Raw genomic sequence first — 20990 nt, forward strand, 5'->3', positions numbered from 1 at the left:
GTTATTTTAGCAGTGAATTTACTTAAGTATAAATTTAACATGTGCTTATCATTAAGAAAAAATTATTTTCCCCACATTTTGGTTTGTCAGTAGAGTTCAGCTTCCTTTGGTGAAATTTCAACATTAGAGTCTCAGGATTTTATCCTTTGATCATTTGCCAGGATATCAATTTTTCCATTTCCTGCAAAGCTTATCATTGTTTAAGAATTTTGTATTTCTTTATAATTGTTCTTATTTTACCAATTTCAGACTTGAACATAAACAATGTATAGTTAATGTAGGCATGTTCATACTTTTTGCTGTTAGTCTTTCTCTAGATTTCAAGTAGGAAAGTAGGCATAATTTTAAAATATATTCTAGAAATTTGCATAGTAATATGTATTGTTTAACCTAAATGATTTATATGCTGTTCATTTGATGTAGTAACCAGACTTACTTGTCTTAAAATAGTGAAAATCTGAGGTCATTTTATTTTTTTAATATAAGTAAAATAACTGATATTATTCACAGACTTTGACGGCTATTTTATTTTTAAATTCAACTTAGAATTTTCCATGATTGACAGTAAGACATTTTGACCTTCCTGCTGAAAAAAATCTAATCTAATCATGCTGGGTATCAAATAATAAGCATTTACATGGGTGAGTGAGCTTGTAGAAAGTGAGAAGTCTTGAGGCCAAGTACTAAATGTGGGTGGGAACTCAGGTCAACTGAACACTGAAACGGCCCCATAACCTTATAAGCAGTTGCTAAATTATATAAACTTGAACATTAGCTTTCATACCTTACAAGGTGAAGGAATAGAAGACAGAAGTCAGAGTTAACCCAAGTTGGTAGTCTACTGATACACTAACTAGCCATAAATCTGGCTCCCCAAAAGGATGAACTAGAAACTCAACTAATTTATAAGCAAAATTGCCTTTCACTGTGATGCTTTGCAGTTTAAAATTGCTTCAGTATATTTGTTTTTGTAAGCCAGCCCTCATATAGCTTTATAGCCTGAGTTGCTGTTGCCCAGATTGTACTGAAAATCTCAAGCCAATGACTTGGAAGCAGTCACAATGGGTAGATATTTAAACCTATATCTCCTCTAGTAACTCCCCCCAAATATAGAATGGCATGAACTAATAAAACTATACACACGAATACAAACATGTTGATAGTATAACTACAAGATAGGAATGATAAAAGTGTTAACAGTAAAAACCACCACCAAAGCTCTACCATAAAACTCTCTGGCAGGCAAGGGCAGCCTGAGAAAAAATTGCCCAGAGGAAAGAAGGGAGCTAGCAATAGTCCTCAAATTGGTCTAAAACCATTGCCAGATTGTGAAAATACTGAGACTGTTTCCTTGTTAGTCAGAGAACTATTGAATAGAATCTGAAAGTGGATATATGACATGAGGAGGCAGTCTTTGAAGATAGACATTCTGGAGAATAAAAAGGCAAAAAAGGAATGGTACCCTTGGTGATTCGGTGGTGAAAGAAACTAAAAGGAGAAAATGATCTTGTAAAACAAAAAACATACAAAAAACTCAAAGTTCTCACACCTTCTCTCCTACCACCACCACCAAAAGAGAAAAAGGAAATCCAAGAAAGAAATGGGACTTTGATACATTGACAAAAGACAGCTCCAGAAATCTTTTAAAGCAGTATAAATCTACTAAATGAAAGAAAGGAACCATGAGAGACTGTGGACTCAGAGAAACAAACTGAGGATTTTAGAGGGGAGGGGGTAGGGGGATGGGTGAGCCTGGTGGTGGGTATTAAGGAGGGCACGAATTGCGTGGATCACTGAATGTTATACGTAAACAATGAATCTTGTAACACTGCATCAAAAACTAATGATGTGTACAGTATGGTGACTAACATAACATAATAAAAAAAGAAAAAAAGAAAATTTGAGAAAAGTCTTTATAAAGTTACTATTAGGAAAACAGAACTGATACACTGTAGCTGATGAACCCTTCTCCAAGAAACAACTGTGAAGCGGAAAGAAATTCTAAGTTAATACTCTAGATTAAACATTTGGGGTTGTACAATAACACCCTGAATAAGATACTCAGATTTAAAAGTAAGTAGATTAAAGCCAGAAGTGAATGAAAAGAGTAAATGGAATGCAGGAGAGAAATGAAAGAAAAAAATTTTTTAAAATTTTCATTTATTTATTTGACACGGAGAGAGAGAACGCAAGTAGGCAGAGTGGCAGGCAGAGGGAGAGGGGGAAGCAGGCTCTTCATATGCAGGGAACCCGATTCAGGGCATGATCCCAGAACCCTGGGATCATGACCTGAGCCAAAGGCAGCTGCTTCATGGACTGAGCCACCCAGGTGCCCCAGAAAATATCATTTTAGAGTTGACTAAATGAGAAGGTGCCCAAGAAGAATATGCTCAAATGAAAATTTAATCAGAGATATGGAGGAAAGAAAACAACCAAGGGAATAAAAATTAGATGAAGAAAAGAATATAAAGAATTAGAAAATAGCTGAAATGGAAGATAAGCAAAGAAGAAACAGCTGTGTGTATAAATGGAGTCCCTAAAGAAGAAAACAGAACAATAGGGTATACCTAACAGTCAAAACTATTATCCAAGGAAATACTATTATCCAAGGAAATTCCTGGGGGGGGGGTAGCTAATTCTACATATTGAAAGGGCCTACCTGATAACTGAAAAGATTAACTCCAAATAATCCATCCCAAGGAATATCCTGCTAAAACTCCTTGACTTCAGAGATACGGAAAATGACTTTAGGTCCTTTAAGAAATCATCAAATTTTCTAGACAAAAAGACCTAATCATTTATAAGAGCAAAGTAATTTGATCTGCAGTAGGCTTTTCAAAAACATCATAAAAAAACAAGGTAACAATGGGACATTTAAAAAGACTGAGAACGTCTTCTGCCTTGTAAGGATGCAGCCAGAGGTCTCCCGATCTGGAAAAGGGCCCAGACTCCACCATGATGGACCCCTGGTCTTGGACTTCCAGCCTCTGGGATGAATAAACAGTATGACACAACAGAGTAGCCCTTAGCTTAGAAAAAAGTGATGTAGGTCCCATCTTTTACTGTATAGTGATTATATGCACTCCTCCCTTGATAGAAAGCTCAAGACCAGGAAAAAGCGACCAAACCAAAAGGAAACAAAACGACAAAAAGTTTCTTCTAAGACAAATAAGAAGCAAGTTAAAAATTACTCTTTGTACTATCTGACCTGCAGTGTCTTTGGGGACAGAGATGGATGAGGATAAGCCAAGAAAGAAAAACAGAAAAAGCAATTGAAAATTTCAGGAAAAGCAGGGCAGCTTTTCTGCTTCATCCACCTGGGAGTTAATGATATCACAGAAGATGTGATCATTCCCTGAATGTTGACAGCTGTCTTAGCTCCACATAGGGCCTGTTTTTAGGAGCTTTCCAGACTGGTGAAGGCAGAGGTTTTTTGCTTGTTTCTTCTTTTTTTCCTTTTTTAATTTTTTTCTTCTTGTACAAAGATTTTAAAACTTTGCAATGGGGCAACACTGATTTAGACAATGCACTAATTATGTTTTTAAAAGAAGAAATCGTGTGTGTATGTCTACACATGCATGCTAATGTTCTTCCAGAAAGAAATATTTAATTCCTCCTCCCTATCCCTTCCCTCCCCATCCCTAGAATGAGGGAGGTGAAGATGGAATGGAATTTGGATTTTTCCTGCTGGGAAAGAGACATTTTTTGCAACCAGGTCTGTGTTCAAAGGACTAATGTTCTAAGGAAATTACCCAAAGGGGATAGGCCGTTCAGGGTTTTTAAGTTATTTTCTAATGTTGCCTGGGCTGCTGCTGACCTCTGTGAAGCCAACAGGATGATTCTTCCCAAGAAACAATTAGAGAAGCCTAAAAGAGAGCCAGGACTGTTTGGAAATTCACATATACCCCAAATTAGATGGGAATTCCTAGAATGGAAATAAACTAATTTGATTAAGGACATATTTGTGTTCCAGGAAGTATTCTGAACATGGAGCTATGCTGGATCTATGGATATGACTGTTTTCCTGAAAATCCTATACTCACTATCTAGTAAACATCAATTAGACTTCAATTTCAGAGAAGGAAAGCAAATTAATATTCCTTGAGTGATAGGTCTTATGTGCCAGCAAGTATGGGTGTGAGGTTAAGTAAACCATTCAAATAACGGTCAGAATATGATAAATGGGGCTTCCAGTTTGGATTTATTGGATGCTACAGCCCATGTTATTTCCTGCCACACGATTATGTAAGAAAGTGCATGTTTAAAAAAGAAAAAGAAAAGGAATAGCTAAATTAATGCACTCCTCTTGGGGAAAAAGACTGAAGTATATTTCAGGTATACTCCCCAAAGTGCCACAGATAAGGCAGGGGATACTTGTGCAACGCCATGTGCAAGCTAGTAGTTACTGACCTGTACATGTTAGATTTTAGCTGCCACATGTTTGTGTAAATTTATATATGTTGCCACCTTTAAGCATTATACAAAGATTATTACAAAAATTTTCTGTGAAATAAAAACATTGTCAATACCAAAAACAACACAAGAATTCAAAATGTATGGGCCAAGAAATTTTATAACTTTGACCCTAGCAATCCCACTTGTAGTTTACCTTTAATGTATACTACAGCAATTCAAAAATGCATATGTCTCAGGCTCTTTATTGCCTTATTTGTAAAAGCATAATGTTAAAAACTACCTAAATGCCCATACACAGGAGAGTAAAGAAACCATAGTTTATTAGCATATTGATTGGAGTATTATGTCTTTGTTTAATAGAATGAATAAAATATCTGAACTGATAATGGTTTGATTTCCAGGACTTATTGTTAAATAAACAAAGTACAAAAGAATACTTATAGGCTGCCAACTTCTGTGTATGAAGGTAGTGAAAATAGGAAATGTGTATGCTTAGTTGTGCCCAGATAAATACTGGAAAGACAAATCAGGAACTATTGAAATTGGTGGGTAGGAATGGGAGATTGATAAGTGACCAATGGAGTAGGATGGTTTGAATGTGTTATGACTTTAGAACCATGTTAGTCTTTAACATGCTCCAGAAATAAATGAACGTGTACGGAAGAGGAATTCAGTGGAATATAAAGAAAAACACTTGAACCTAACTGGATTCCAAGTGAATAAGACATGGGAGAAGCTATGGTGGGGAGGACTGACCTAGAGGACTTGGAACGCACTGTTTTGCTCTAATTTGCTCTAAGGCTAAAGACAAAAGAATTAAAACAAACTTCAGATCCTGGACTCTTGTTTGTAGATATATGGGTTAGCAAATTTAAATATTTATACTCTAGGGGCACCTGGGTGGCTCAGTGGGTTAAGCCTCTGCCTTCAGCTCGGGTCATGATCCCAGGGTCCTGGGATCGAGCCCCGCATCGGGCTCTCTGCTCGGCAGGGAGCCTGCTTCTCCCTTCCTATCTGCCTGCCTCTCTGCCTACTTGTGATTTCTCTCTCTGTCAAATAAAAAATTAAATATTTAAAAAAAAAAAATATTTATACTCTAGGACTGAGCAAATTAATAAATACATTATGGGGAATTAAGAACCAGCTTTGTCACTGTTGCAAAATTGAGTCATAAATATGGAAAGAGGGAAAGGTAGAGTGAAAGATAATATGTTGGAGTAGAATTTGAGATATCTGTATGAAATAATGTTTTTTAATAATTGAAACTAGATAGAGATGTGTGTATACATACATGCATTTCCTACCTTATCCACTAGGTGGGCCTACAAACGATGATATCTGAGTTAACAATGAGGAAACTGCAATGTCTTGGTCTTGAAATTACCAGCCTCCAGTGAAAAGAAACAAAGCTCCTTTGGCAAATAACCTGGTCTTCCAGACTGACACATGGAAAATGAAAAATAAGACTGGAACATTCTGTACCAGAAACTAAGGAGATACTCAGAAAATAATGAGGACATATCAAAAGGACAAAGGAGCCAACATGAAGATATCCCACACTCTAAACCAAAGATAATTTGAGAAACAAAATAAACAATAGCAAAGGATTGTAATCTATACAATAAGTGTTTGTGGGTCCATACTGATATAAATAAATGAAAAAATAAATGGAGGGAAGAGAAATTCTTCCTAATAAATGTAGATGTTGATGATGGAATTAGAAAATCACCAGTTGACAACCTCATTAGTAATTGTTACAGGCATGAATCCTCAGTGGCTGCCAAAAGTATGATTGAAAAAAAAAACAATATTTGCACAGCTTGATGTATCTACACAATATTAATTACAAGGGGAGCAGTAACTTTACAGTGTAGAAAATCTGGCAGGTACCACCTTAAGCACGTGACCAAAGTTAACCAATAATAGGACAAATTGATATTATGTACCCTCAATATCATGCAATGAAAGAAGAAAAATGTTTCTTTGGTATTCTTGCCAAAAATGTATACTGTGAATCTGATTATGAAGAAATCTCAGTTAAACCTAAGTAACTGGCCTGTTACTCTTCAAGAACGTCAAGTTCCTGAAAGATAATTACTGAAGAACCGTTACAGATTAAAGGAAATAGAAAAGACATGGTAGCTAAATACAGCATGTGAGAATACAGAGGAAATCTGATAATGCTTTTATCTGTTGTCACAAAGGAGAGGAAGTAAAGAGTGGAACAGAGCAAATACTTGAAGAGAAAATGGCAGAAATTTTTCCAATGTTAATGAAAGCTATCATATTAAGAAACCCCATCAATTCTACTTAGGGTAAATAAAAAAAAGAAAAGCAGACCTGGATACATCACAGTGAAAGTCCAGAACATCAAAGACAAAGAGAAGAGCCAAAAGCATTCAGACAGAGAATTATGTTACCTTCAAAGGAGTGACAATTAGACTGTAAACTGATTTCTCAAAAGCAAAGGAGGCCAGTGGGAATGATAACTTCATAGTACTAATACAAAGTGGTTGTCAACCTAAAATTCTTTATCAATGAAATCTTTCAAGAGTGAGGTGAAACAAAGTTACTGTCAATGAAGCAGAATTGAAGGGAACTCTGAAAGATGTATTTTAGAAGAATGATGCCTAAATTGGGGAAGGGGAGAGGTAGTGTGATGTATGAAGGAATAAAGCACAAAGAAAGTAGTAAATGTTTTGTATAAGTCAGTAATATAATCTGCTGGAATCAAAAAGAGAGTTAATGTGTACAGTAATGCTGGCCTAGAAATTGGATAGGGCATAAATGAATTAGAGTATTTTAAGGTCCTTATTTTGTCTAAGAGAAGAGCAAAGATATGTATTATCAAGACATTTGGATATATGCTGTTATTTCTAAGGTAATCACTGAAGGAAGAGAAGGTAGACTAACTTCTTAGCTAGTAGAGGGGGAGAAAAGAAATAATTTAACCCAAAAGAACTGAACAAAGGGTTGCTTGTGGAAAAAATAGGTATACAGACAGAAATACAGAGTAAGATGGTAGATTTAAAACTAAATGTATGAGTCATTAACTGCAAGTGGACTTCTGAAATGCTCATTTAAAAAATATAGTGTTAGAACAGAATGTAATCTGCTTACAAGAGGTAATCTAAAATAAAATACAGAACAGCTCAGAATTGATAAGAAAAGATACAAGAAAGGAAATGTTATTAAACTAACATTAGAGAAAATTAGACTTTAAAACCAACAAAAGTATTAAGTCATTGTGTACTGATAAAAGGTTCAACTTATCAGAAAGGTAAAGCAAATTAACATTTTTATGTGACTAAGAACAAAGTATTAAATGTGGAAAACAAAAATTGAACTACAAGGAGAGATACACATACACTTAGAAAGTTGAGATGCTTCTCTAATCCATAGGTGAAAGAAGATATAATAGAATTGTAAAATATTTTTAAGTAAATAGTATACACTAGTTAAAGCTTTGGGACTAGTTAAACATACACTAGTTAAAGCTTTGGGACTCTAGCTTAAGATACAGAGGAAAATTTATAACTTTAAATATAGATATTAGAGGGGAAAAAAGTTGAAAATTATTGAGCTAAGAATTCATCACACAAAAAGTTAGGGGAAAATATCCCTACATAATAAACCCAAAGAAAGTGAAATGAAGTAGATAAAACTAACACAAATTTATGAAATTGAAAATAACAAAGATGATCAGATCAATGAAAAATGATCTAAACAGTCAAAAGTTGGTTCTTTAAAAAGATTAGTAAAATTGGCTCATTTTTCCTGAAATGATTACAGTCAATACTAGAAATTTAAAAAGGAACATGACTTCATATTCTGCAGATATTTTTAAAAAGTTGAGATACTGTCATCAACTCTATGCCTAATAACTTGACTATGTTTATGAAATGGACAAATACCTAGAAAAAAAAACTAAAAACCGTCAAATGTTCAGCAACAGTATATCAGGTAAATGGTTTATCATATAGTTCTATATTAGAATACTCTGATGAGCTAAAGCTATACTCATTAAAGTGGATGACTCTCAGAAACACAATATTGAGGAAAAGAAGCCAGTTATGAAAGAATAGAATTGGGCCACTTAAGAATACAAACATGCATTAAAAAAAAGTGGTGGAAAATCAAAGAGTGTATGATTTAGACTTATATACTTCTGTGACAAAACAAAACAAAACGAAAAAATGGTTGGTGGGGGGGTGGAGGGACATGATTTGTTACGAAGGTCAGGATGATGACTCCACCTGGACAGCAGAAAATGCGATTGTAGAACATGTAGGATCTTTGTGAAGTACTAGTTAGGTTCTAATTCTTGAGTGTTTTTGTTATTCGTTAAGTTTTATAAATATGTTCTGTTTTCCTATCTGTGTGTATATTTAATTGTGCAAATAGAGGAAAAGCCCAAACCAAAGGTTATGTTCTTTATCTAACTGAATCATACTGCCTCTCTTTCTGTAGTCATTTTGGAACTGGTTGAATAAACTCCTTAAAACACTCTTTGAAAAATCAAGTGACCGAAGACGACCTTCTGTGCCTGTAATCCAGCCCAGGGATCCATTAGGTTTTAGTTGGTGGATCATCACTCATGTAGCATCATTTTACCAGTTTGATCGCCATGGAACACCAGACGAAATGGTAAGATTTTATTTTTTAAAACTGCTTTATATTATTAGTTAATATGTATTTTTTTGTAGACAAATTAGAAATAAGTGAGCACAGAAACAACAAAAATTAGATCACAATCCTACAGAGATAAATTCAGCTTCCGAATCTAAAGTTGTAGACCTTCCTGTTAACATCTAGAAAAATAATAATCTTTGTTTTTATTGTTAAATGAAAAACACCTTATAGAAGACTTGGGATCTAATCCTGGCTCTGCTATTAAGTAGTTATGTGACCTTAAGTAAATTACTTCAGCCTTTCTGGGCTTCTTTTCCCCTATCCAGAACTCATGGGATTGAGTTGTTCAGAAAATGTCTTCTGGTTCTAACATCTGTAAGATTGCTGACAAGAAAGCATATATCTACAGTAATGAAGTAGTAGTTTCTATGAATAATTTCGTAAAATTATTTCCTCAGAATAATACTTTTTTTTTTTTTTAAGATTTTATTTATTTATTTGACAGACAAATTTCACAGGCCGGCAGAGAGAGAGGAAGGGAAGCAGGCTCCCTGCTGAGCAGAGAGCCCAATGCGGGGCTCGATCCCAGGACTCTGAGATCAGGACCTGAGCCAAAGGCAGAGACTTTAACCCACTGAGCCACCCAGGTGCCCCCTCCTCAGAATAATAATTTAAGGAAGCTTTTTATAAAGATAATCTATTAACCACGAGGTTTACTTCAAATAGATTTTAATTATATTAATTTCTAGTTAGAAACACTTTTACACAGTTATTTAAAAACCCCTAAGACTAAAACTAGCTAGTAGACATATTTATTTGAAGCCCAATTTGTGTGTAATTTCTTCCTTGTTCAGGAGTGAATAGCATGGTATGCTATCGGCCCATCAGTTCCATAAAATAAAGGTCTAGAATCTTGAAGCCAGCCTTTCTCTATTTTCAATATTGGTCTTTTTTTGATCATCAGACCTACTATGAGTTTTTTAAAAAATTCAGATTTCCCGATCTCAACTCTGGAGATCCTGGTTTAGTAGTCTGGTTTGGAGCTTGGAAATTCATATTTTTAAAAAAGTTTCTTGGTTCTCATCCTCTAACCAGACACAGGGATCATTGCTTACGAAACCTGTTCCTTGACAAATTTTCCTGTCTTTGAAATACTGGACAGAGTCAGCTCAGAAATCATGCATGGATCTGAAGATCAGTTAACATTGATATTAGTATCATAGAAATGGAAAGGTCCTCAAAAGGTCCTCTGAATAATCTCCCTGATAATAATAAAGCTTTTTAGGAGATCCCAAGATACAAAGTAAACTAATAAGTCAGAAAGTACTCTGAGAAGCTCACCCACAGCTCAGTATTAATGCATGTAAGCATTCTACCAATTTACTGAGAGAGATCAATAGAATGAATGTCCCAGAAAAAAGGATTGTATGTCCTTTGTTTCTGTACATTAGTCCTTACAATGTTGATACATAGTAAATACTCAATAAATCTTAACAGTTTGCCATTATTATAATAGTAACCCTTTTATTGAGTATTTTTGTGAAAATAATAGTTTCACTTCTTTTAATTATTAGGATACTAGAACAACATTAAAAGAACTCAAAAATTTACATATAATTTTAATGTCTTTACACAAGCATTTTATTTCGCTTCCCATTTTAATTCCCCCAAGTACATATTTCTGATTTTAATCAGTGTAAATAAATATGGTAATTAGTTAAGCACTTCTAAGTTCCCATTGAGTGGCTATCATAATAATAGGTGCCAATGATAGGGTATACATGAAACAGATTGTACTGCCTCTTGCTTCAAGGAACATGCTTCCAGATTAGTAATGCTTGCTGGAATTGCCATTAACACTTAAGTGAATGAGTGGTGTATTTCAATAGTAGTTGATATTGACCTCCATGTACTCCCAGTATGGTACATAATCTAGCTACATTAATATATATCATTACTATTACTATTGTAATGTTGAATTGTACTGGTACAACCACCCACAGTTGCATTGCTGAAATCACTTTTTATTTCATACAGAGAACTCCATAGGAAATTAGTGCTTTTATTAGCTCTGAATCAAGATAGTAACTGAATTGTCTGTATTTAAAATAGCTTAACCTCTGTCTTTTAATGTCAACAGTTCCTGTGTGATTTTCTTCTGCTAAGATACATATATTTTTAAAAATCTTAATTCTTTAAATTATGTAGGAGGTTTTAAGAGGAAAAAGCTATGATATTCAAAAAAGAACCTTTCATATGATAAAAATAATAAGGATGTATAGTATATATTTATATGTGTATATATAAAATAGACTTTGCCTGTCTGTATTCATGAGTCCTCAGAGTTTCAAGTGTTTCTGAACTCTTTAATAGCTTTTAAAGAAAAATGCAAGCTCTCTGTTGATACTAGTTTTCCTTAGGGGTGATATCTTCAGCATATTGTGTTTGCAAAGTGTTTAATATCTCACAGTTTTTTTTTCAGTGAAGTATTATGAAGCTGATGAGAGGGTAATATGTCCATTTCATGGGTAACAAAACTGAGGGACACAGTACTTAAATGTCAGCCTGTTTTTATCACATAGATAAACTTGATATTAAGGTTCTCCTAAGGACCACCTTTTATGAATAGACTGTTGGTACAGTAACGATGTGTACCAGTTTACCATGGACAGTCCCTGTTATGCCTATAATCCCCTCATCGTATCTAGTTAGTTTTCCCTTTTACTCTCAAAAATGTGTCAATTTGGTTCCTAAGTCATATAATCCCTCTCATTTATGAACATAAAGGCATATTGACTTATCCTTTCAGAGAGATTATATAGGATGTTAATTTGGGTCTGGGATATATTTAGATCAGAATTTTGAAAATTATCTGAATTCTGTTTTCTTCTTATGATAATAGTATTATAGCCAGCTGCCATATAGAAAATGGCCATGCAGGGGTGTGTGGGTGGCACAATCCCTTAAGTGGCTGCCTTTGGCTCAGGTCTTGATCCCAGGGTCCTGGGATCCAACCCCATGTTGGGCTTCTTGCTCAGCTGGGAGCCTGCTTCCCCCATGCCTGCTGCTGCCCCTGCTTGTGCATGCACATGCGCGCTCTCTCTCTCTCTCTGTCAAATAAATAAATAATATTTTAAAAATTAAAAAAAAAAGAAAATGGCCATGCATTAAGCATGCTTTATTTCACTAATAAGTAATCTGGTGTGAGAGGATGATAGGAAGTGATAATGGTTAGGCCTACATTCTGCAGTGGAGAATATCTCTAGTGTTATGATAACCATAGAGATGTTTCAGTTTTTAAATGTGAACTGCTTTGCTCTGAAAGTTAGCATGAAATCTTTACATTTTAAATAGGTTTCAGATATACTTAATTTTTAATTTTATTTTAAAAGTTCTATGTGAATTGAACTTTGCCTATATGTATATTTAATTCATAAAACCTGCCAATTGCTAAATATAGGCTTATAAGGAAAATTTGGTATCTCATTTCTCATGCTCGAGGCTTCAGATTTTCATGTATTTCTATTTAATGCTTTTCTTTCAACCTAGATAAGAGTGTGTTATCCTCTCACAATCCCTGTCATCTACTTTAAAAGCAAATGTACTTTAAAGAGAAAAAATATTTTTAGGCATTGCAGGGATCAGTTTAACAGTAGTTTCCCTGCTCAGAACATAGTGCAATCAGTCAGGCCAGCTGATGCTCATCTTTGAAACATCTGAAATGGTGACTAGATAAAAGGTCTGAAATATAACCTTAAAGTGAAAGTTGTACTAAGTTACCTAGTCTGCTGGAAGTGGAGTACGAGGGATCTATTTTATATTTGTGATGGAGACACCACTATCCTGAGGCTTAAGGAGGTATTTCAGCTTTGATGGTGGGATAAGAAATATAAAAACATAGCCCAAAATTGATAACTACTTATTTCGTTTCTATTGGAGGAATTATGTATAACTTAGTATGTAGAAAAAACATGTAGATGCTCAAAGTTCAATTTTGCTGTGGAAATAAAAATATCCTTTGATACATAGTCCCTTACTCAGACTTGATCTGGGTGTGATATAGGTGCCATTCTTTAATCTGAATTACGGTTTATTTTTGTTTGAGATTATAGCCACAATATTGATCTACCGAGTTGAAAGTCCTTGGACAAGAATCATGTTACTTCTCTATGATTCTTGTGATTCAAAATGCCTTGATAGAACAAAAATTAAAATATACTCATTAACACTATCAAATTATAAAGCTAAATATACCAGTCTTGTCATCTTCCTGCTTATTTGAGACTAGTGGTGATGTTTTCTCAGTAAAGAGAGATATAAAAGTGAATTACTGAAAGCTGAGGGAAGGCTTGTCAGAAAATGGAAGGAATACTGGCTTTGGAGCAAAGTCCTTGCTCTGACTTGTATATATGACCTCTCTGAGACTTAATTATGTTATCTGTGAAGTGGAAAAAATTTTTTTGAGGAAGTAATAATGTAAAGACATTAACACAGTGTACATTGAGTATTATGGAACAAAATGGTCTCTCTTTTTTTAAAGATTTATTTATTTATTTTAGAGAAAGAAAGAAACCATGCGAGAATGTGTGGGCCTTTGGAAGTGGGGGGAGGGACAGCAGGCGAGAATCTCAAGCCGACTTCTGCCAAGCACAGAGTCCATTGTAGGGCTGGATCCCACAACCCTGATATGACTTGAGCTGAAATCAAGAGTTGGATACTCAACTGACTGAACCACCCAGTGCCCTAAAATGATCTCCTTTTGGAAGAGTTTTAGGGCCAATTACCAAGTTTTAGGGCACAATCTCAAGGCTGCTCTTATGTCTGACACCAGTTGCAAGCCCAAGAATTCCCAAAACTGTATTTTACTTAGACTTATAGAACTCACTGAGAACTATTATACTCAGGGTTATGGTTTATTATAGGGAAAGGATAACATTTAAGATAAGCTTAGAATGGGTATATAGTGCAGAGTCGAGGAGAAGCACCAAATGTAGGGCTCCTTTAGTTTTCTCCCCATGTAGTTAAGATTTATTAGTCTCCTGGCATCAGTGTGTGACAGTATGAAGGGAGTATTTCCAACCAGGAAAGCTTGCCTAAACTGCAGTGTTCAGTGTTTACTGGAGCACCTTTACATAGGCATGATGGATTGATTAACCACATGGTTGTCTCAGTCTTCAAACCAACTGTCCAGGTCTCCATGGCCCTTAGCGTAAGTCACATTATTGGTTTTGGGCCATGGCCCTCCTCCACCCTCAACTACATCATTAGACTATCTGGTAGGACTCTAGGGCCCCCAGGCAAACAAAGATACTCCTATGAGGTATAACATTCCAGGGGCCTAAAAATTACTTACCTGAATCCTTGGTTTCAGTAAAGGGCAGACTGTCTTTGGGCAAAGCCAAATTCTTTACTACACATTTTCTCATAAATGTTTTGCACTCACTTTACTTACATAAATGTATTTTAAAAAGTCATTAATTTGGGCACCTGGGTGGCTCAGTTGGTTAAGCCACTGCCTTCGGCTCAGTTTACGATCCCAATTTCCGGGATCAAGTCCCACATCAGGGCTCCAGCTCCACAGGGAGTCTGCTTCTCCCTCTGACCTTCTCCCTTCTCATGCTCTCTTTCTGTCTCTCTCTCAAATAAATAAATAAAATCTTTAAAAAAAAAATAAAAATAAAAAGTCAGTAATTCTTTTGCTAAAAATAACCAAGTCGTTGCATGAATTATCTGTTACTGTGTGACAAAATTTAGCAGCTTGAAACAATAAACATTTATTATCTCACACAGTTCCTGAGTGTCAGGTATACAGTAGGAGTTTAGCTGGATGGTTCTCACCCAGGATCCCTCATGAGGTTGTGGTAAGCTATGGTGCTTTAGTCTCTAAAGAGCTGGAGGATTCACTTCCAGTCTTTCTCATTCACTTCCAGTTGTCAGAAGACATTGGTTACCGATCACATAGGCCTCTGCAGGCCTGTTCACACTATGGTTTTTTCCCTGATGGAGTTAACAGGAGGGAGATTTTCATTAAGATGGAAGCTTCAGTGCCTTCTAACCTAACTTTGGAAGTGACATACTATCACTCCTATTAGTGTTGATGTTCTGTTAGTGACAGACCAACCCTGGTACAGTGTCGAGTGGGGTATGGGTGAAGAGTTAAATAAATGTGTGAATATCAGGAGACGGGGGTCATTTGGGACCATTTTTAGAGGGTGACTACCATAGTCACTGAGTACCTTTATCAAGGAAATGTTTATTTAGTGATTTTAGGTAGATAGCATCTTATGTGAACATTATCCAGCCATTTAAAATCAAGAATATTGAACATGATTTAACCCTTTATTAGTCATTTGGATTCATCCTTCTGAACAATAGTCAGATTGGTAGGATACGCTGAGACTCTTTGCTTCTATTCTTTAAGGCCTTTGGCTTTGCCTTTTGAGGTCTTACAGTTACCTATTGTACCTTTTTTACTCTTTGTCAGAAACCAGTTGTTCCTTGCTTCTTCTCAGTGGTACTTTCTTTGCTTCTGATTTTTACCAGTCTGTATATCCAAAGCTTTAAGAACTGAGTATCAAGTGAACCATGTGTCCTATGAGAAGGTCCTCCAGGCTTTCCTGTGGGAAGGTGAAGTCATTTTCAGTGCCTAGCTTTTGTGAAGTATTTTGGCTTTGTGAAAGTCCTTTTCAGCATTCTTCCTTATTGTTAGGAGTCTTCCAGATAGTTGGGGTTGCCAGATAAGTGACCATTGATTAAATGAAGTAGCACTGTGTATATATATTTTTAAATTTTCTATATAAAATTTTTAGTTACTTCTTTACCAGAGTAGATTCTCTTGACATTATTATGCATAAAATGAAAAAAATCTCTGGCGAGTACAGAATAAGGAAAAACACTCAAGGGATTAAAAAAACTCCACAAACTATATGAAGTTTTTTGTGTTTTTTTTTTCCTGATAGATTATGTATGATAACAAAAATTAAATACTTGTTAAAACATTTATAATTTTATAGAAATCCTATTGTTTAATGAGGACAACTTCTGATAAGGTTTATATTGGATTGGAATAGTTAAAAAACTTTCTACCAAGTCTGTCACATAACTCTTTGTCCAAGTAATTTTAGACATTCAAGAAATTGTAATGATGTCTGATGATAAAGATGTTTGTACTTCACAACTAGCTTGCTATACTATAGTTTGAATGCATAATTAAGAGCAATAATTTTGGTGCAATATTCTCTCTTTCTAGAGACAAATGGAATCAAATTGGAATTTTGTAGAAGAACTGCTTAAAAAGTCCATCAATGTTCAGGTATGCTTTTAAAGTGACACAATTTGTGAGTTTTGCTAAATTTTTAATGTTCCAGATTTTATTTATAAGAACCAAGCAAACTCTTAAAATGATTTAAATAATAAACTTTGTCTACTTATTAAAAACCTGAGGTAGAATCCTCATTCTTCGTTAATGAAGGGTCAACATAAGATCATTCCTATGAGTGACTATCCTTTGAAGATTTTTATTTTAAGCAGAGTTGCCAGTTGAAGGACAAATAAAATTATCCCAGTTGGTGACTTTGACAAAATATATTCAGAATAAGTAGTAGATGTTTCAAAACTATAAGCCATTCCTTGACTGTATGGTATCAAGTCTAGGAGACATGATGAGGGAGATAGTGGCATTGGAAATTCAGCTATATCCTCATCACAGCAGGAAGGTGACTTGCCTTGCTGAGCAATTTGTCTTACAGGCTTGAATCATACTCTAACTGATAAGGTCCTAGTTTCCGAGCCCTCATTTCATACGTTATCATTTCTCTTTCTGCAGAGCTGTTAATGTAGTGCTTCATGGCCCAGAGGTCAGATTTGACCTCCTTTTAAAATAGTTTTAAATATGCTATTCACTACATCTTTAAACATACTGTATTGTAGTTCTGTGAAGTTTTGTAATATAAGTTACTTATGTAAGAATTTAAGGGGAAATTTTAATAAAGAGTATTTTTAAATTTGGGAAGTAGATTACTTTTCTATTAGGAAATAAAGATTGTTAAAAACTTGTAGAGGAATAAACAACAAACAAGAAATATGATAGTACAAGATTAATACATATATCAAAAATACATATGTACCCATTTATACGTACAAACACACATACTCTCATTTATTTTGTAGCCATATCTTTAAAAATCATTGAAATAGCATGAAATTTTCTTTTCCGTTGTCTATATTAACTAAATTTTTTAGATCAAGCATATAATAAGTACATTTAGTTATGAATCTTCTAATTGAGTAAATATTCTAGGTTAGAATTCCAAAGATTTGTGCTCATGTAAGTTGTATGAGAAACAAAAGAACTATTATCTCAACCATGTAAATTTTTTTATTTTTTTATGTCATTTTAATTGGCTTTCTCCTTCATTCTTTTTGAGAACATATTGATTTAGTAATTTGGAAAGTCTCTTACATGTATTTTTTTTCTTCAAGAATGTAAGGAATCACTAAAAAGTGTTTATTGTTCTTTATATTAGTTATTAATCCAGTCTTAATGCCTTAACATAACTTAGCTTAAAAACCTCTTAGTTATACTTCCTTTAAGCTTTAATAGTTTATGAATTTATGGTTTTAAGTAGGTTTTAAATTACAGAATATTTCTTAGGCAGCTCTAAAGGTTCATATGGGTAAATACCCATATACTTATCTTGGGCTTGTCTGGGACAAACAGGAGAAAGAATTTATCACCATCTCTTCTGTAGAAAAGTTTGGTTTTTGGCCAAGAGATTGAAAACCCTCCTTAAACCCTTTTAGTTGCTTGAAAATTAATTCTTTATTCCTTTGAATTTATGACTCACTCTAATTCTGATGTTAAATGAGGGAAACTCAATTTACTTGAAAAAAAAATTTTGGAAATGTCTTACTCATAATGTGATAAAAGTTGTTCTGACACTCCATAATATATTTTTACAATATAACTAGTATTTTAATGGTGTTAGCTAAACTTGATAAATAAGTAATTCTTGAAAGCAAGCAGTATGGGGCACCCGGGTGGCTCAGTCGTTAAACCTCTGCCTTCAGCTCTGGTCACGGTCCCAGAGTCCTGGGATAGAGCCCCGCATCGGGTTCTCTGCTTGGAGGGAAGCCTGCTTCTCCCTCTCTCACTGCCTCTGCTTGTGTTCCCTCTCTTGCTGTCCCTATCAAGTAAATAAATAAAATCTTTAAAAAAAAAAAAAAAGGAAGTAGGTAGTATGACCATCAGAATTTTCCTGGCTTGTGGGACTTTCAGTGCTAAAACCAGAAAAGTCCTGAGCAAACTATGAGAAGCCAGTCATTTCCTAAGTAGAGATAGTATAGCTAATCCAAGAAACTTTTTCTGGGAATTTAGATGTAGCATAAAGTCAAAATCATTTTTCATGTGAGAGAAGTCATTATAATATTTAGAAAGAAGTCCATTTTTTCTAGTGATCTTTCAATTTTGTCATGCCTTGATTGTATCAAATTAGATTTTGTAAGTAGTATAGTACTACTTGCTGGAGTTCTTGAAATCAATTTTGTGGGTACAGTAGGTGGTCATAAAGAATAAATAATATGTTTGAATAGAGCCATCAGTTTGATTATATCTGTTTTCCCCCATTGAGGTAAATTAAAATCTGACCATGCTTATGTGCTTTGACTTTATCTCCAACAGTGAAAGAGTCCATTTGCAATATTTAAAACACATACATTCCTTATATAGAGCAGTTGTCAATATAATCAGTAGGCATGCCACTGTAGTTTTAATTAAGCAAATAATGTTCCAAATCTTTTTCTAGCCACACAGGATTTTCTAGAAACACACATTGTACTTTGTTAGTAAAGAAACATTGTACTTTGTTAGTAAAGAAACTAAATATTGTTTGATTTTACTTCTATAGGTATGATTGAATAGTTTTTACCTAAAACCAGTTTTTTAGAGGCAGTATTATCTAATATTTGTGTATGTTGACAGTAAACATTTGTTCTACCTTTAAAACAGCATTATTGTTTTCATATGAAAAGGGAGATTTTTGGTTTTATATTCCCTGCTTTCTAAAGCCTCATTTTCTGACATCACAGAAACAGTTTTCTACTAGAGACTATGGGGTGAGTATAAAAAGAAATCCTAAACAAGTGTAATATTCTTTAAAAATTATTTTCATTTGCCAAGTAGCCTAAAGAGTCCAAGGCTAAAAACAACTTAGAATGTGATTAGATTTGAATGATGTGGGACTGTGATCTTTTTTCTTTTTTAAGATTTTATTTATTTATTTATTTATTTATTTATTTGAAGAGGGCAGAGGAGAGGGAGAGACTCTCAAGCAGACTCCCTGCTGAGTGTGTAACCCAGTGCAGGGCAGTCTCACTACCCTGAGATCATGACCTGTGCTAAAAGCAAGTTACCCCTGACTTGAGGTGACTGAGTCAGCCAGGCATCCCTGAGACAGTAATTTTCTAATTACTAATTCAAAATCATTGTGTTTCTTGGACGGAAGGATCTTGATTGGAATGTTGAAGTTCAGCTTACTTTATCCTATCCTAAAATTAAGTCCACTCAGGCAGACTAACCGTCATTATCGAGCTTGCAAATAAATTTTATTCTTCTGATGATTTCTTCTAGGTATTTGTTATGCATAAAGAAATGAACCCCCAATTTTTAAATTACTATTTTTATAAAATAAGCTAAATATAAATTTATTATATTTATTTATTATACATTCTAGTATAGTTAAAATAGTGTTATATTGGTTTCAGGTCTATAATAGAGTGACTCGACAATTCCGTGTATTACTCAGTACTTACTATAAGTGTACTCTTGATCCCCTTCACCTATTCCACCATTCCCCCTGCCCACCTCCCCTCTGGTAACCATCTGTTTGTTCCCCGTAATTAAAAGTGTTTTTTGGTTTTGTCTCCCCACCTTGTTTGTTTTGTTTCTTAAATTTCATATATGAGTGAAATGATAAGGTATTTGTCTTTCTCTAATGGGCTTATTTTGCTTGGGATTATACTCCCCAGCTCCGTCCATGTTTTTGCAAATGACAAGATTTCATTCTTTTTTTATGGCAGTAGTGTCCCATTGTGTGTATGTGTACCCACCATTCTTTATCCAATCATACATTGATGGACACTTGGCCTGCTTCCATAATTTGGGTTTTGTAAATAATGCTGCTGTAAACGTAGTGGTGCATACATCCTTTCAAATTAGTATTTTTGTATTCTTTGGGCAAATAGCCAGTAGTACAGTTAGTAGATCCAATGGTAATCCTATTTTTAATTTTTTAAGGAGCATCCATACTGTTTTGCAGAGTGGCTGCACCAGTTTGCATTCCCACCAACAATGCAAAGAGGGTTCCTTTTTCTCCACATCCTCATCAGCGCTTTTTTGTTGTGTTTTTTATTTTGGCTCTTCTGACAGGTGTGAGGTGATATCTCAGTGTGGTTTTGATTTGCATTTCCCAGATGATTAATGATGTTAAAAGAGTAAATGTTTTCATTTTTAGTCCAATAAAAGAATTTCATGTATTGAATATACCTGAATTTAATATGCCTAAATTTGATCTTTCAAAATAAAGATAGGAAGGCATTCTTTTAAAGTGGGGCACCTAGGTGGCTCAGTCAGTTAAGCATCCGCCTTCAGCTCAGGTCATGATCTCATGATCCTGGGATTGAGCCCCACGTCGGGCTCCCCACTCAAAGGGGAGACTTCTTCCTCCTCCGCCTTTCCCTCTGTCCCTCCCCCTACTTGTGCTCTCTCTCTCTCTCAAATAAATTAAATCTTAGAAAAAATAAAAATTAAAAAGGACTAAAATAGAGATCAGGAGCAGGCACTATGGAATATTCTGGGGTAGGTTTTTCATTAAATAGTTTATGCACACTCGCAGAGTTGAGATGAGACACAATCCACAGGGTCTTGTGAAAAATGCAGAAGCTGA

The 20990-nt window shown here is 34.8% G+C and overlaps 1 protein-coding gene across 1 annotated transcript in view; it reads left to right on the forward strand.

Annotated features, from left to right (window-relative positions):
* Nucleotides 1–20990, forward strand: part of MMS22L (MMS22 like, DNA repair protein) — a gene marked incomplete at its 5' end in the record, with an annotated part of 123969 nt that overhangs the window by 12301 nt on the left and 90678 nt on the right. The window contains 2 exons of the mRNA XM_080806338.1: nucleotides 8887–9063; nucleotides 16298–16360. Of these exons, the coding sequence (XP_080662464.1) occupies nucleotides 8887–9063; nucleotides 16298–16360 (240 nt within the window). The remainder of the gene's footprint in view (nucleotides 1–8886; nucleotides 9064–16297; nucleotides 16361–20990) is intronic.

This window comes from Martes martes (assembly GCF_963455335.1).
Source record: "Martes martes genome assembly, chromosome: 6".
NCBI classification, from domain to species: Eukaryota; Metazoa; Chordata; class Mammalia; order Carnivora; family Mustelidae; genus Martes; species Martes martes.